We start from the raw sequence: 19,344 nt of genomic DNA, 5'->3' as shown, positions 1-19,344 counted from the left end.
GTTGATGGAGCTGATTGAATTGAGGGGCTACACTGTAAGCTGTGCTTACAAACTATTGAGATTGAGATGAGCACCACTAAATGCCTCAAGAAAAGGATTCTTTGTACAAGATAAAAATAAACAAAAACTTGATTATTTGTATTTTTCACAAAAATTTTGAGGTTATGTGAAAAAGTTGTGAATATAGAAGTTGTATGTCTTTGCACTACCTACAACTTTGTCTATAACTTTGCCATATAATTTTTTTCTAGAAGACTCGCAGTTTTGACGGTAATCGAGTTAAGGGCTTACAGCCGTTTCTCTAAAATTTTTTTCTCATATAAAAAATTAAATATTTTATTAGAATTTTTTATTGTTACAAACATACGCTATTAGCAAAGAAATTCTGATACTTTTGGAAAAAAATTTAATTTTATATTTAAAAAAAATATTTAAACTTAAAAAAATACATGTTTTAGTTAAAACCTTAACTTAGATCGTGGACGAAGTAAAAAAACTCAAAATTTAATTTTTGGCAGACATTTTTACAAAAAAAAAATTAAAAATACAGTGTAAATTTCGCGACATTTTTTTTAAATGATTGAAATCGAAAAAAACCCTCATCCAAGGCTTTGAGAATTGTATCTCAAAAAGCAGTATAAAATTTCACGAAGATCGGCTTAGGAAGTCTAGAGAAATCTTGCTAACCGACCACTAAAACTCAGTTTTGAGATAAACGCGTTTAAAGACGGCATGCTTAGCCTAGTTAGCCTCGAGCGCACAAGTTCTCAAGGCAAGGTATCTCTGAAGCTATTACTCCGATCAACTTGATAATTTTAGACAATATTTTTGTATTGTATAATTTAAAAATACAATAAACAAATCGATTTTTTGAAACCAGTAAACCCATGTTATTATTTTTTCTTGCTTTTTGGTTATTTTATCTTGCGTTTTCTATGTATTTTATGCTAATATGATTTTTTTGCTTTCAAAAATGGTCTACCCTGTTCGAAATATATGAATATTTTTTCATTTTTATTTATCTAAAAATATTAACGAGCTATTTTCCACTTTCTTTCATTACAGGTATGTTATAAATTAGCTGCTGCTATCGGAATTTCTCATTTTCCCCTAAAATTTCAACTGGTTTGAGCGCATACATTTATGAGGTACTGTAAATATTAGGTGCATAGCATACATTTACGCGGTACTACATATAAATATTGAAAAATATACATATGTGTGATGTATAAAGCATACACCAATACATACAACTATTTGCAAACCTTACATGGAAAGGTTCAACTATAAGTATTTTATACAGCATACTTTTCATCATGAATCAAAATTTTTCTATAACCCTTAGAAAGTCGGCTTAAGCCAAAAAAAAGAAATGAGCATAATTGCTAACAAATTTGTTCAATGAAAAAAGATTGCAAAAATGAATGACATGTGTACGCCTACATGCAAATCATGTATGCTTTTCAAACGGTACTTTCTAAAAGTACGCATTTGTCGATAAACAACGGCAACAATACATAGGCCTCTGAGTAAGCATGACAAAACACAGAATGCCGAACGACATGCTCCTTGACACACTTTATACAAAAAACACGCACTTATCTATTATTTTGCAATTAACATTAAGAGGGCGAAAATACATACAAAATATGAACAGAAAATAAAATAAAATAAAGTGAAATGAAATGAAATGAATGGAAATATATGAAAACTAAATGCGTTGATGTGGATATAAAATATATATACACATATATGCATGTATATATATATTTATGTATTCATTTACATATGTATGGGTAAACATATAGTAATACAGCCGTTGCGAAAGCACTGCTCAAACTAAACTAAATTTTAATTAATTTTAATATATAAATAAATACGCAAGTTGTGGCGACAAGTTCGCCTTTTTTTATGAATTTCCCACTTTTTGCAAAATATCAAACTTTGAGTTCTATTTGAGCAATCTAGTAAGTGTGTCAATGCTTGTGCAAATATACAACTTTGTTGTTATTTAAATATTTAATTAGCTGGTGGAAATACATAGTAGTTGGCAACTAGTTGCTCAGAGGAAATGAGTATGACCCCAGTTGACAGTTTCAATATATGTTATAGAATGTGTATGAAATCTGCCGTATTTTTTTAAATTTTTTTTCTTAGTAAAGTTTTGGTTTTTATCTTTCTTTACAAAAAATTAGAAAAAATATTATAATTTTTATCTTAAAAAAATAAAAAAATATTATAATTTTTATCTTAAAAAAAAAAAAATATTATTTTTATCTAAAATAATAAAATAAAAAAATATATTAAAATTTTTAGTCTTAGCTGTGTCGCTGCTAATATTTAAATTTTTTCGTAAAAAAATTTTATGAATGATTGATTTTTTACCTCTCTCAAAAAAAAAATTTAGAAAGATAATATAATAATTTTTACTCTGCTGCCGCTGGTAATATTTTGATGCTTTCTTTTCACTGAATTTCGCTTTCCGTTTGTTGCAAAATGACAGCTGTCAATCAAGCGTTTGTTTTAATGTGTTGTGTTAGTAAAATATGACATTTCCGTGATGATATACATATTTACATAGGCAGGCGTATACTAGTATAATTTGTGGTTTGGATTTTTAATTACATTTTGTATTTGATATTTTTGGGTATATATAGCTGCCGTAAAAATATTTCTTTTTTAAATAAACTTAATTTTTTAAATTTAATTTAATTTATTTTTAATTTTGTTTTTATTATATTTCATATTTGATATTTTTGGGTGTATACTAATATACTAGCTGCCATGAAAATATTTTTTTATATATACTAAATTAATTATTACCAACAAATTTGTAGTTTAAGAAAAGACAAAAAAATACTATTTTGTCATTTATTACCTTTTAAAATATATTTTTTTTATAAATAAACCCCTTTTGGAATTTTTTTAGACAAGTTCTAAGCAAAAAAAAAATTATTTTCATATTTTCAAAATCAATTCTGTGTGTTTTATTCCAACAATTTCAAGAAAAAAATACATAAAATCAAAAAAATAAAAAATTATAAAAAAGTATAAAATTGCAAAAAAGATTTAGAAAAAAAGGGAACTTCAAATCATATCCGCCTCACTCTTTTTTACAATTTTATACTTTTTTATATATTTTTTCAAAAGGATATACTTTTTTTTTATTTATTTATAAATTTATTATTTAAATTTATTTATTTATATTTTTACACTCTTCTACAAAACTCAATTCAAGCTTCAAATCGAATTCACCTCACTCTTTTTAAGCAATTGTATAGTTTTGAAATTTTTTTTTCATCTAAATACACTTTTCAAGAATTTATTTGTGTTTTTATAAGAAACATTTTATTTTTGTATTTCTTTTCTACCCTATTAATAAAAAACGCATTAATTTATTTCGCTTCGATTTATAAAATAACCATTAATCTCAACTAGAGACTCTCATACTTTCCAATCGGCTCCACCTTACGAATATCCGCTCATTTCGGCTTGCCTCTAACAAGCCAAGAGAACTTGGCGCCACTTTCTTTTCATGTCACTTACAAATCAAAACTTACATACTTACAAGTATTTACATGCTTACTATCATAAATACATACCTACACACATATATTCATTCATTCATACCAACATACAGAGGTATACAAAAGTTTGCGAATAATCGGCCAAAAACTTTACATGAATTGCTATGCAAGAACTTTTCGCGCGCATACCATCCAACTGTACTTTTTAGCTGCCTGTTATGCTTTTACCTTCCTCTCCATGCATATTAATGCACTTTCCTTGCGCATTTTAACTGCATTTCGATATGTATTCAAATGGCACAAGATTCATGTAGAAAGTTTGCAATGCCACCATGTGACAGCGATAAAAAGTTGTAAAATACAAAAACAAAACGAAAACCAAAACAAAGGAGAAGTAAAAATAAAAATAAACCGAGCTGTGCCTTGACTTGCCTTAACCCTTGCGCCATGTCTATCACATGCGCTCGCTCTCTTGCTCAGCACGCCACCTGAATATGCTCTTTGTGACCAGCTTTCACATTGTTTCCGCTTTCCTGTGCTTTGCCTAGGGCTGTTTACCGTTTTCTTGTGCGAGTTTACTGCATTTCTCACCCATTTCTCTAACTTTCTAGGTTTTGTTAGTGATTCAAGTTGCTTGAGCTGGCTGAAATGCATTTCGCAGCTACATATTTTTGCTCTCTTTTCTTAGTTTTTCTTTTTCACTGCTATTTGTAATAGTTCGGGTTGGTGGTTGGTATTTACTGTTCTAATGTGCGCACGAATTCGTTGTGCGACGCCATTTGTCACTACTACACACATACATTGATATATGTATATATATATATATAAATAAATGGAAAACTCAGAAACTGCAGCATTGCATACATTTTGGCGCTTTGACCAAGCAAAAATATAGAAGGCAAAAGAGCGGCAGTATATATGGAGCGCATTTGCAAAGCGCGCTGTGTAAAATTGCTACAAGTGAAAGGGGTTGCAGGCCTAATGCATTGGCGTAATATTGCCGGCAAACTAGAGTAAGCGGTAAATTTTACGATCAGGTACAGTTATTACACACTTTCAATGTGGCTTTCTTTTGTTGGGAATAGCTATAAATTGGTAGTAAAAATTGGCATTGGTTTTATTGGCGCTGCCTGGAATTTCCACAAAGTGTTTTATGGTACTTATTTACGGTTTAATTCAAATAGAAGGTTTTATTATACTTTTGTTGTGGCAAACCGAGATTCTTAGTCATGAGATAGCGTGTGGAAATGCAAGGTCAAACGTTGATTATTTCGTAGTTAATCATTTCGTAAGCAATCGGTTACATCCGATATACATATGGTACGACGATCTTCAAGCTATATCAGTGATTAAGATAGGGTAAAGTAAGCGTTGAGTTAAGAGCTTACATCACCTTGCAAATTTGAAAAAAGTATTAATTTTTTTTTTAAATAAGAGTGAGTAAATTTATGGGATTTAATTTAATTTAATAATAAGATATTCATTTTGAAATATTTTGGATTCCCTTGATGCCGTAGACAAGCTCCATGAGGACCTCCGGAAAAAGTGTTTGATGACAATGAATATTTTTCTGCTTAAAATTGTCTCAAACGCAGAAATGAAAAAAAATATTACAGTTAAATCTCTTATAAACGTACACTAGCGGGACCGTCCTTTTGTCCGGTTATTAGAGCGTCCGCTTAATAGATTGTCCTTAATACACATAAAAAATTTTTGGACCGGCCAATATGCAAGGTTAATGGAGATGACCGCTTAATAGAGAGTCCACTTAAAAGAGCGTCCACTTAAAAGAACGTCCACTTAAAAGAGCGTCCGCTTAATAGAGCGTCATTTTAAGAGAGATTTTACTGTATTACCATAGATTAATGCAGACAACAATCGAAGAACTAGTCAAAATTTTAATTTTTGACAAAATTTTGACCAAAAAAGTCGTGTCAAGAAATTTACACTTCTGAGTGGCTTAGGTTAGGAAAATAGTTTGATTACGCGTGAGGCCACAAATAGTTCGAGTTGGGCTGTTAGGTACGCTAGTATGTTGTGATGCACAGAACTGCTAGTTGTGAATCGAAAAGCCCGTCGAATATCTACAAAACGCTTGAAACAAATTTGTTGAGACGGCTAATATGAATTTCCGGCAATTGACCGGGTTCATAAAATATATGGCAATCGAGTTGCACAAACCTTAAACGGGCGAAATCTGGACAGTGGACACCAGAGCGTATCTGGATGTTACCAACTCATCTTCTTCACTGCAACATTGACAAGTTTCGTACCTTAAAATCTCATCGCCTCACCGTATGAGTGTCAATAGGACAGTGTCCAATTAGCTCGTTTATAATTTTTAACATTTCACTCTACGCCAGAAGGTTTTCGCAGTCTCACAAGTGCTGAATCGAGCACCTGTATACATGAAGATAGACGAACCCCCTTTCCTTTCCCATCCTGCTGGAATTTTGGCAAGAGTGCATTTTCTTGCAAGCTCATCGGCTTTACAATTTCTGAGAATTCCGCTACACAAATTTAATATGCAAGTACCTCGCTTTTTCTACTAAAGTAAGGTCTCTTTGACTTTGAAAAAATATTTTTCTTTCGACCATCAACTGACAAATATACCTAAGAAAATCAAGTCAAGTTGATCGATACAGCTCTTTCGAAGATATTTTCTTCACAGACTCTGAAAACAGTTTTTCAAGAAAGGCGCATTTAAAGACTTCAAAGCCGTTTCGTTCATATATTCTTACAAATACGCGCATATCTCTGGAACGGTTTGTCGCATCAACTTCAAAATTTCGGCAAATATTCTCACATAAATTCGATATATGCTCGTCTTCTTATAGACTTTTTGAAATTCACACAAGTGAATATAACCCTAAACTACTAAAATACAATTTTCACGACTCTGCCTATAATAAATATTGTCTTATATTCTTACAAATACGCGCATATCTCTGGAACGCTTCCTCGCATCAACTGCAAATTTTCGGAGAATATTCTCAAATGTACGTACATTCGATATATACTCGTTTGCTTAACGATTTTTTGAAATTCATAAGGGAATATAACCCCTCAAGTACTAAAATACAATTTTCAAGACACTGCCTATAACAGCTGAACAACTGAAATAACAGCTAGAAGCTCGTGCTCAAGCCACAAAAATCGTATTTTTCACAGTTGCTGTCACAATTAATCTAATAATCGCATTATTAATCAATATAGAAACGTCATACCAAAGATAAATAATATATAAATGGGTACATTTGATTATTTGAATCATCTACTGATAAAATGATTGTTATTTCTTACAAAACTCTTATGATACCAAGATGTTAGGTTCAATATTTACCAAAAACCAGGCCATAACGTTCAATATTTATAGGCAATCAGTTACTAAAATCTTCAAAATATTAATTTCAGCAGCTTTCTACATCATCCAGCTTTAATTAACGCCCCACATCTCGCCTCTTCTAAGGTCAATGCAAACATTTTTCTTCAATTTAAAAGCTTGTGCTTACAAATCCATAAATCTCGCTTACAAGCGCACATGCGAGCTGCCGCACCTACAAAAACAATAACAAAAACCACCAAAAAAAAAATCGGAACAAGAAATTACACAAAATCCGCAAGCGCAAAACACGCTAAATGAAATGAAATTAAATTCTCGCACTCGACCGGAAGGCATAATTCAATGCCTGCTGAAGTGTGAGCGTGGAGCAGTGTACCCGTTGCTGCTGCTGTTATTTGCCAGAATGCAAACAGAAATAAAACTTTAGAGTTACGATAAGCGCATGCAACTTTTCATGCACGCTTTTTTATTACTTTTACGCTTTTTGCCACAATACGACAACATACATACATATAAATAAATATATATATGGTATATGCATCTGTAAACATATCTGCTTAATGTTTGCAAAACATGTGTATGTATGTATGTTTGTGTGTTTTCACTTTGTATTGCGCCACATACATTTGTATGTATGTGTTTGTTCGGATGTATGCACATGCAACCCTGATTTCACGTAATTAAAATATTTTCATGTAGCTTGTAACAGCTCCTACAATGAATAGTACCAACGCCACAAACATTTATGGTGAGGTAGGCCACCGAATGCAACCCTAACACACACACACACCCCTCATTGCTATGCAGCATATTATACAGCGGAATGCACCACCCCATATTGTTGCTAGCAAGCTTCCCGAAGTCATTTACATATGAGCGCAAAATGCTCCTGTACAAGAAAACGTATGGTCTGTAGGAAAAATTTGGAGAAGTGCGCAGAAGAAGAGAGCGAATTTTTTCGGAACATGATTAAAAAAAATTAAATATCCTTTGAAGAGTTAGGAGAAATAACTCTTAGGATATAAAATAAGTTACAATTAGGTTATAAAATAGGTTATAATTAGGTTATAAGGAAAGTTATAATTAAGTTAAAAAATAGGTTATAAATCGGTTATAACATAGGTTATAATTAGGTTATAATTTATAAGATAGGTTATAATTAGGTTATAAGATAAGTTATAATTAGGTTATAATTAGGTTAGAAGATAGTTATAATTAAATTATAAAATAGGTTATAATTAGGTTATAAGATAAGTTATAATTAGGTTATAATTAGGTTAGAAGATAGTTATAATTAAATTATAAAATAGGTTATAATTAGTTTATAAGATAAGTTATAATTAGTTTAAAAACAGGTTATATTCGGTTAAAAATAGGTTATAAAGTAAGTTATAATTATCTTATAAATAAATATTATATTATTATTATAAATTAATTATAAAATTTAATATTTCTAATATAATATTTTGTAGATTAGCTACGATATATGAAAGCAAAATTAGAATTGATTGTCAGTTACTACGAAGAGAGTACTTCACTTAATTTTTTTTCGATTTTTGGAACTCAAAACACACATTAATTTCCTATCAATACAAATAATCATCAATATCCAAGCATAAATACCTCAATATTATTATATGTCAGGAACTAGTTTTAAGTAAGACAATTTTTTGATTTGATGCTGCTGCATTTCCCTTCATGGCATTAACTGACAGTAGCAAATATATGTACATACATATAGGTATGTAATATATCCTTTCTGTGCACACATAAATAAAAATAGAGTTCGTTCCATTGTTTGCTTTACTGCTGCTTACAACTCATTAAATATAGTATACTACTAGATACGACTCCTATGTATACCGATATATGCGTGTATATATGGGTATATGTATATATGGGTCTGCATTGTAGTGCACTCGAGCTGGCAGGCCCACTATATACAAGCGCACTCTTACCCTGGCAGAGTTTGCAAATATTTTTTATTATTTTTTTTTTTTTGACAAAAGACGTTAAAAAAGCTTCAACTTGGCAATGGTTGGCTGTAGTATGCGGTGTTTGTTTGCGCTCAGCGCAAGCAGAGTTGTATTCTCTGGGCGCATTAACGGCATGTGAATGTTGTGTAAATGAAAAATTGCAATTTTTGCAAGTGATATATATATTTTATATTTATATGTATGTGCGTACTTATGGCATTTATGGAAGCTTGATTTAATTAATTTTGAATTTAATATTAAAATTAACATTAAATTTAATTTTAACTTTACATTCGATATACATACATATACATACATATACATATATTCTTTAATTTCAATTTTTGATTTTGATTTATTATAATTTTAATTTTGATTTAAATTTTAGTTTTTATTTCATTTACTTAATTTAAATAATTTTTTTTGTGTTTTTTTTTTAATTTCGATTTGGTTTTCAATTTTGTATTTGATTATGATTTTGATTTTAATTGTAATTTTGATTTCAATTATAATTTAATTTTAATTTTAACTTTTTTGGTTTTGATTTAATTAATTTAATTTTAATTTCAATTTCAGTTTAGTTATAATTCTAATTCTAATTTTACTCTTTCCAATTTTAATTTTTATTTCAATTTAGTACTTAAATCAAACTTTAAATTTTAACTTAATATTTAATTATCATTTTCATTTAAAATTTAAATTCAATATTAATATAAAAATTAATTTTAAATAATTTTCGGTATTTGGTGTTAAATTTAAGTTTAATTTCAATTTCAATTTAAATTTAAGTTTAATTTCAATTTAAATTTATTTAAATTTAAGCTTTAATTTTGTTTTTAATGTTAATTTTTTTAATTAATTAATACTAGTTTTTGCTTTAATTTTAATTTCAATTTTAATCTAAAACTAATTTTTATTCTCAATGTTAATTTTTACTAAAATTTTAATTTCAATTTTAATAAATTTTAAATAATTCAATATTATTTGAAAAATAAATTTTAATAAATTTTTGAAATTTGGTAAAGTTAAGTTTTTTAATATTTGGTGTTAACTTTACGTTTAATCTTAATTTTAATTTTTATTGAAGCTTTAATTTTTGATTTTAATTTTATAATTAATTTGAATTTGAATTTAAATTTTTTTTTAATTTTATAATTAATTTGAATTTAATTTTTTTTTAATTTCAATGTAATTTTAGTTCGGTTTTAATTAATATTTATGTTTTGATTTAGATTCTGGTATTCATTTTAATCTTAATTTTAATTAATTTCAATTTCAATCCAAATTTTTTATTCTTACTTTATTTTAATTTAATTTTAAATTTAATTTTAAATTAAATTAAATTTAATTTAATTTTAACTTCAATTTTGATTTTAATTTATTATTTTTAATTAATTTCAATTTCAATCCAATTTTTTTATTCTTACTTTTTTTTAATTTTATTTTAATTTTAATTTTAATTTTAATTTAATTTAATTTCAATTTTAATTTTAATTTAGATTTTAGTTAATATCAATTTCAATCCAAATTTTTTATCTTTTACTTTATTTTAATTTAATTTTAAATTTAATATAATTTAATTTTAAATTTCATTTAATTAAATTTTAACTTTAATTTTGATTTTAATTTATTATTTTTAACCCTAACTTCCTATTTCCCCTCTTATATTTTCAACTTGCTGTTTTTTGTAATGTTGCCTACTTTTTAGCGCATTCAATGCCCGTTAGCGATGCAGTGAAGTGCATTGTAATTTTTGCTTTTATAACGTAGATATGTATATATGTGTATTTACAACTGCATAGAACGAAATAACCCAGCTCCTCCTAAAAAACGTACACAAAACATATCCAAAGGCATACATTCAGGCGTTCAAGAGTAACTATACAAACATTTATACATTGCAGTATGGAAACGTTAAGCTTTGGAGTTTTATATATAACATTAAAGATTTTGCGCTATTATAGATAGTTAAAATTTAAATTCCCTTTTATTTTTTTACTTTAGAACTAATAGGAAATGTTGCGAAAAAAATTAAAATTTTTGGATTATCCTTAACATTTTCACAAATTTCCTAAATGTTATAACTAACACATAAAATACTTGGAGATTTCCTTCAGAACCACAGAACAGTGTCTTGTTCCTTCTATACACAATGCCATTTATAAACGAGCTAAACAATCTTTCCGCACAGTTGCTTTCATATAAAATAATTACGCAGAATCCTTTAATAATAACCAGGTGTTATGTTTAATTTTGGTTTATATAAAATAATCTAAACATACTATCAAAAGCCAATAAGCTCAAACATTAAAAACATTGAATTTGCCCACATTTTCTGTCTCGTGCGTAGAATGGCAATTATAACAACAATAATATTGACAAAACAAACCAGCAAATCGCAGCATCACACTTGTGGCAATATTATTGGCGACAAAAGCAACAATACTAAATTATTTTGCGTTAAATAAAATCAAAGACAACAACAAAAACTTCAACAAAGTTAGCGATATTTGAGACAAACGAAGTGCAGGAGATGTGAGAGAAGCGCTATTTCGGCGGCGCTTGTTGAATTTTTTGGTTATCAGTGGCATTCCACCGCAAACAGTGATGAGTCTAGCCAACTGCAGTTGTTGTAAGTAATAATAATAAAGAAAGTAAAGCCCAACGTATCACCAGCTGGCGTTAGGATTGTCGACTTGTCTGTTGCTTATCTCTTACCAAATGGGAGCTTACCACACTGATTTGCATATTTATTTTTGTTGTTCTGTGTGTTTTATGTCTGTCGTGACAGACAGCTGTCGACAAGTGTTGTCGCTGTTGATTACAGTCAACAATTTCATCAAGTTGGCGCACGACGCGACGCATAAACATTTTTATGATGCGCTGCATAAAGTAAATTTATAAAAAAAAGAAAACACGCAGACAATTATTTCTGTGCGAAATATGTGCAGAGATGCTGCAATTGAATGCAGAAGAGCGAGACTTTTTTGTTTTGGTTTCATCACTACTTTGCTGATTCTTTAGTAGAGGGAGAGTATAAATTTTTTCATAGAAAGTTATTTTTGATTAATTTCAGAGTTTTTAAACATTCGTTTTCTTTTCTTTTTAGTCAAAGCGTGTTTTTCTCCCCAAAAGTTGCTGTCTTGCCAGAACCGCCGATATTAGACCACTACAGCATATAGCTGTCATACAAATTGTTCTATCGGAATCATGTCCTTGAATGGAAAACTTTTTTATTTGATGAGATATCTTTACGAAATTTGGCACTTATTATTTTCTAATGCAACGCTAAAATACCTGAAGAAATCCTTTAAATCGGACCACTATAGCATATAGCTTTCATACAAACTGAACGTTCTCCGCAGAAATTGTTCAGATCGGATCACTATAGCATATTGCTGTCAAACAAACTGTACGTTCGAAATCAAGTTCTTATATGGAAAAATTTTTCATATGACATGATATCTTCTCGAAATTAAGCATAGATTATTATCGAATATAATTCTACAATCTCCGTACATATTGTTCAGATCGGACCACTAAAGCATATTGCTGTCATAAAAACTGTACGTTCGAAATCAACTTCTTGTAAGAATTTTTTTTTTATTTTCTTAACACTTTTTCTTTATTTGCTTATATTACTTTTTTTTTGTTGTTTGTTTGTTTTTAACTTTGCTGCATTTTTAACAGTTTTCAACATTTATGCAGTTCTTTTAAAGTACTTAAGCCTCACTTAAGGCACTCGGTGCGTCACTGCTCAGCGCGGTAGTTTTTAATTATGTACATTTGGCAACAACTGAGTTTTTTGTTTTACTGCACCGCCATTTCATTATTATTGTAGTCACTCGTGTAATCTTGCATTTACACTTTTTCTTTTTATTCGCATACATTATGTTGACTGTATCTGCCGTTGCATTGTTGGTGTCGATGATGGATTTCTGGCGCATATATGTATGTAAGTATATTTGCATATATGTGTACATGTTTATATGCGGGTTTTAATTATTTTACATACTTTTTTTATAACCGCAACCTATTGTTGATTTTTGAGCCCTTACGGTATATAAAAAGACTGCCTCTCGGCCTTCAAGACTGAGTAAGAAAACAGAGAAATGTAGACATAATTGTATTTTATGTGAAATATTCTATATTTTTTTGATAAAATATTTACTTTTTTATCAATATGTATGGTTTAAAGTACATGAGTTATTATTTGCGCCTAAATGTAGGCAACCTTATGCAAAAATTTTGTTAGAAAAGAACAAAAATTGTTAAAACCGCAGCAATTTCCTTGCAAAACGGACGCAAACTTCGAAAAAAAAAAGAAATATATACATAATGATAAAACTTATTTATTAAAAATTAAACTTAAATGAAATGTTACGAATAATATTTAAAAAGAATTGTTTTAAAGAAAAAAATAATTTCCCAAAAAAAAATTTCAAAAAATTATTTTCTAATAAAAAAATATGTGACCATTAGCAAAAAAAATTATACTTTTTTTAATTTTCTCAAAAAAGATTTTTTTTAAATTTTTTTCAAATTTTTTTTTCAAAAAAAAAATTCTCACAAAAATAATTTTTAAAAAAATTTTTTCTCAAGAAAAATATGTGACCATTAGCAAAAAAAATTTATTTTTTTTTTAATTTCTTCAAAAAAGATTTTTTTTAATTTTTTCTCAAAAAAAAAACATCAAAAAAATATTTTCTAAAAAATTGTTTTTCTCAAAAAAAAAACATTTTCTAAATAAAATATTTTTTCAGCAAACGGCAAATGTGCTCATTAGCAAAATTTTTTTTAAATATTTTTTTTTAACTATTTTCACTCCATCAACAAGACCGTCAAAAAAAATTTGCAATATTTTGTTTTCAAATTCAGCGCCAATGACTACATTTACGCATACGTAATTAAAGCCATTAGTTGAATTTGCTTTTAACGGAAATGAGCGACGGCGCACAGCGGGCTAACAACTCAGAAAAAGTATCGAAAAAGTTGAAAAAATACTAATAAATCAAAATAAATGTTTGCAAGTGTTAAGCAGGCGTAAAATATATGTACATTACAAATAAGCAGTAGTCATGCTTTATTGAGGTATTGGCTTTGTTAACTGCAGAAAATTGAAAAAAAAACTAAATTAATAAAACGTAAATTGCAAAAAAATAAAAATTAAAATATTCAAGAAAAACGCGCTGTAAGTTAAAGCTCAGTCATACACTGAGTTTTATAAATTTTTCTCAAATTGATTAAAGCATTCAAATTGCAAGTTGTATAATATATAATAAAAATTTGATTTTCGCACAAAACATTTGGCATTAATCGAATTTCATCACAGCAAAATATACACACAACATTTTCTCTACATCTTCATACATTTAGTTGTTATTCTATTAGTAGTCGCCTTCTGTCTAAATATGTTTGAGACACTATACTTGTATACTATTTACTTCGTAATTCTTCACATAAAATGAAATCTAATGCCACAAAAATAATTGATTATCCAAAAAATGAGATTTCCCAGAATTTAGTAATTACAAGCATGCACACACACACACAACCTACATAAATACATATATGTCTACTAAGAACCATATTAACTGCCAATAAATATTGGCAATCCCCTTCGTTGGGCCATGAAATCGAAATTTTGCACGCGCTCAAATTCTCCACGCTGCCTTGTCCTCAGACCTGGTCTTCCCTTTCATTGAGTGCTTTTGTTCTCACTCAACTTTTGGATGGATTTTATTACAGTAGAAGTATTTTGCTGCGCTAAGCTGGAAAATTCTAATTTTTTTATTGTTTTATTCATTTTTATTTTTTTATTGTTTTTTTATTTTAATTTTTTTTAATTATTTTAATTTTTTTTTTTTTTTTATTTTTATTTTTTTAATTTTTTTTAAATATTTTTATTTTATTATTATACATTTTTTTAATTTTTTTTTATTTTTTTTTAATTTGAAGTATATCTTTGTATGTCTAGATTTTATGTAAATATGTAACTTGTTTTGCTCTTTACTTTTCGCGACTCAAGTTCAACTATGCGAAGTTGTTTACCACTTATTAATATATACAAGGTGTGTTCCAAAGTAAACAGGACTTAAAAAAAAAACAGAACAAATGGTTTTTCGGCAAAATCAATTTATTTTATTCAAAATAGTCTCCTTCTGCTTCAATACAGTTTTTTGCACGATCCAAAAGCATGTCAAACGAGTGTTTTAGCTCGTTGGCCGGTATGGCCGCCAGTATGCCGTTGCAAGCCTTTTGAAAGGCCTCTACGTCTGCATAACACTTTCCTTTCATGGACAAATGCATATTTCTAAAAAGCAAGAAGTCGTACGGTGCCATATCAGGTGAATACGGGGAGTGTTTAATGGTTAAAATGTGATTTTTAGTCAAATAATCGGTCACAAGCGTCGACCGAATGTTGGATTCTGTGCAATTTTTGGTCGTCAGTCAATTTGTGCGGAATAAACCTTGCACACAGCTTTCGTAAGCCCAAATGTTCGGTCAAAATGCGATAAATGGATGTTTTTTAGATGTTCAATTCCATTTCTATGAAATTCAATGATGATTTCGGCTGATTTTTGATGAATTCACGCACAGTTTCGATGGAATTTCCGGTGATCATGGATTTTGATTGGCCCACATGTTGATCGTCATTTATGTCCTCACGGCCACTTTGAAAACGTTGAAACCACTCGTGTACACTGCTACCAGAAAGGCAATCATCGCCATAAACTTGTTTCATCAATTGAAACGTTTCGGTAAAAGTTTTACCAATTTTAAAACAAAATTTAATGTTGGCTCTTTGTTCGAAGCTCATTTTCGCACCGATAACACCAACATACTGACACTTAAAACGCAATAACTTCACTTCCAATCGACGAAATGTCATGAAATTCACACAGGACAATCGATAAAGATAGCAGATTCTAACGCACCAGTCCCCATACTTGTATATGTAGATGGCGCCACCAAGGGCCGTTAGATTCAAAAAGTCCTGTTTACTTTGGAACAAACTTTGTAGCACCTACTTATACATTACTTACTCTGTGCATGTGTTGTGAAGAGAACATAGGAGAATATGAAATATGAAAACTACAACAACGAATTTAATGCTTGATTTATTTTGGTTTCTTTTCTCATACCATTCTTACTTGTATTATGTAAGCATGTTTTTTAAATTAAAATCATTGACCTGTTGCAAAGATGGTGTATAACAGTTATACGGTTAAATGACATGCATGAAGGTATTGTCATCTAAAATCCAAAATAACGAAACATCACTTTTCACAAGTTTACAGGCGAAGGAAAAATTATAATAGAAACCCCTCATATTGAAACAAAATTTGAGTTTTGGTTATAAAATGGTTATATATCGGTTATATATAGGTTATATCTAACAGCGTGAGGTTAAAATTTTATGATACATTGTGGATGACTCTAATGAGTTATGCTTCAATATTTGACAAAAACTGTGTTCTATTTGTTTTGAGCGAGCAAGTTGGCTATAACTGTTTTGGTATAATAGAATTATCGCTGTACTTTCCAGTGCAGTCTTTCAAGAATTAATGAACAGTGTAGTTATGCTTCGTAATTGAAGTCGCTAAATTTCTAGTCAGGCTCACTGAACTGAAAAAATATTTGTTTTTTCGCAGGCAGCTCGCAAATAAAATACTCGCTCACAAGAGAAAACCGCTTAAATCAAAATTTCTTTTTAATTTTTTAATATATTTAATTAAAACATATTTATTTATGTTTTTTTGATATTTATATTTTCTTAAATGGTTTGAAATTTTTTAAAAATTATTTTAAATTTCCAAGTTAAATTTTTATTCTTTTTTATTATTATTTTTATTTTAAAAATATTAATTTTTTTTTTTTACACATAAAATTTATATTTTTATATTTATTCAAATTATTTATTATTAATTTATTTTTTAATTATTTTTATTTATTTCACTAGCTTTTTATTTAATAATTATTTATTTATTATTTAAAATTTTTATTTAATTTTATTTGTTTACTTAAAAAAATATTATTATATTACTTTTTATTTAATTTTTTTGTTTTAGTTGTTTTAATTTACTATTATTTTTTAAATTTTTTATAAATTATTTTAAATTTTCAAGTTCAATTTTATTCTTTATTATTATTTTTTTATTCTAAAATTATTAATTTTTGCGTATTTACATAAATTTTTTATATAAAATTATTAATTTATCTTTTTTTACACATACAATTTATATTTTATATTTATTCAAATTATTTATTATTTATTAATTGTTTATTTATTTATTTTTTTATTATTTATTTTATTTATTGTATTTTTCTATTTCAAAATTATTTATTTATTATTGTAAATTTTTTACCTGATTTTATTTGTTTACTTAAAAAAAAATTATTATTATTTTACCTTTTTATTAAATTTTTTTTATTTATTATTATTTTTTTTATTTAAAAAATAATTATTTATGCTTCTTATATATATTTTTTACTATTTTTTTGTTTATATTTTTAAATATCTCGATTTAATTTTTTTATTTAAAAAGTGTTTACTTATAATTATTTAGTTAGTCACACTAACATAACATTTTTTCAAATGATAGATCTCGAGACTTGAAAAGGTTTTCCAATTGTAAAGCTATGTACGTAGAAATTTATTAAAATCTAAAAATTGACTAAATTTTTTGAATGAAAAAATTTACATTTTTTATAATAAATATTTGCCATATTTCGAAGAAAATAATATTTCAAAGAATTAATACTTGAATTTTGCAAATTTCGCAAAACACGCCAATGCAATGTGAATATATCATATTTTCAACACATCCCAAATGAAATCATTAACGAATTTTTATTTTTTAAATAAAACCCACACATTTCTACAAAAAAGCTTCTTATAATCAAGAATCTTAAAAAAATACCAGAAAAAATTTACATACTCGTCTGCTGCAAGGGCATGTGATTCATTACTAAGTGAGCACTCAAAATGCCAAAATGACAAAATCGAAGGCGAATCTTTCACTCGTGATTTCTTATAAGCGCTCTTTAATTGTCTTTGCATTAATAAATGTATAAACAAAGCAAATTACGCATTTAAATAATTCTTAAACAAATTCTTGGCTGTATTTTGGAATTTTTGTAAAAAAGCGAGTGTGGGCGGTTTGAAGTGTCACTTGCAGTTGTTGTAGGCGTTCAATAATAAATTAAGAGAAATTGTAAATCTTTTGAAATGGCACCGTAATAAAACCAAAATACGTGATGAATTACAACGCGCGAAGTGTACGAAAATATTGAAAATAAATTGCGAAGTAGCCAGCCATGCAAGGTATTAATTAAAAAGAGAATATTCTGCTTGCTACTAGAGGGATTTGCAGTCGATTTTTTGAAGCGTGACAATTGAAGTGAATGTGAGACAAAAATCAATTAAGAAGGAAAAATGATTAAGTGAGAACAAATGAGCAATAAAATCTGGACTCTTTTTTAAATGTAAATTTTATGTTTAAGAAAAAAAATATGTATGAATATATGATATAAAATATTTAAAAAATTAAAAAAAATAAATAAATGAAAAAATTAATTAATTAGTAAATAAATATAAATTAAAAATAAAAAAAAGATACAAAATTTAAATAAAACTTATAAGCAAGAATAAAAAAATAATTAATCAAAAAATAATTAGCTTAAAAAATAATTAATTAAAATTAAAATGAAGCAAAAACAATTGGTTAAAATAACATTTCAGCAAGAAAAAAATTAATTAAAAACAAAAAATATGAAAACAAAACACTTAAGTAAAAAAAATATTTTATAAGAAAGGAATAGTTAAAAAAAACATTAAATTTTAAAAAATTTAAAAAATAAATTATATCCAAACAAAAGTAAAAAAAAATAAAGCAAAATTAAAACAAAAAAATTAAAAAAAAAATAAAAATGCACTAAATGAAAAAAGTGACAAATAAATTAAATAAATATAAAACTATTTAACCCACAAAAGACATAGTTTTACAAACACAAAAAAACCGAAAAATAAAATTAAAATTGAAATTAAATAAAAATAAATAGCAAATGTAAGCAAAAACAAAAAAAAACATTATATAAAAAAATTGAAACTAAAAAAGTTCAAGCAAGAGTAAATAAAAAACTGAAAAAAATTTAGAAAATAAAAAAATGGCAGCAAAATTAAAAACCATTGAATAAAAAAATTTATAAAAAATTTAATAAAAAAAGTATATAAAAAATTTAATAAAATAAACCAAAATTTAATAAAATTAAAAATATAAAATAAAAAAAAAAAAAAAAATAATTTTATAAAAATAAAAATTAGTAACAATTATTTAAAAAAATAAATTAAATGAAAAGAATATAAAAAATTAAGTAAATATAAAAAAAATATATTTGCGTCACCTACATACATATATACCCAAAAATATCAAATATGAAATGTAATAATAATGAAATAAAATAAAAATAATTAAAAAATAAAATAAAAAAAAAT

General features: G+C 27.3%; 2 protein-coding genes across 2 annotated transcripts in view; both read left to right on the top strand.

Moving 5' to 3' along the window:
- Positions 1 to 1,660, top strand: part of LOC120770310 (nitric oxide synthase-interacting protein homolog) — a 130,429-nt gene extending 128,769 nt beyond the window's left edge. The window contains exon 2 of the mRNA XM_040097680.1: positions 1,066 to 1,660. Coding sequence (XP_039953614.1) covers positions 1,066 to 1,076 — 11 coding nt within the window. The 3' untranslated portion in view covers positions 1,077 to 1,660. The remainder of the gene's footprint in view (positions 1 to 1,065) is intronic.
- The window catches only part of LOC120770309 (ecdysone receptor), a 283,075-nt gene that overhangs the window by 230,683 nt on the left and 33,048 nt on the right, over positions 1 to 19,344 (top strand). The window lies entirely within an intron of this gene.

This window comes from Bactrocera tryoni, chromosome 3, assembly GCF_016617805.1.
Source record: "Bactrocera tryoni isolate S06 chromosome 3, CSIRO_BtryS06_freeze2, whole genome shotgun sequence".
In the NCBI taxonomy this organism is placed as follows: Eukaryota; Metazoa; Arthropoda; class Insecta; order Diptera; family Tephritidae; genus Bactrocera; species Bactrocera tryoni.
The sequence above is the reverse complement of the archived record's forward strand: the minus strand, read 5'-3'. Positions and strand labels throughout refer to the sequence as shown.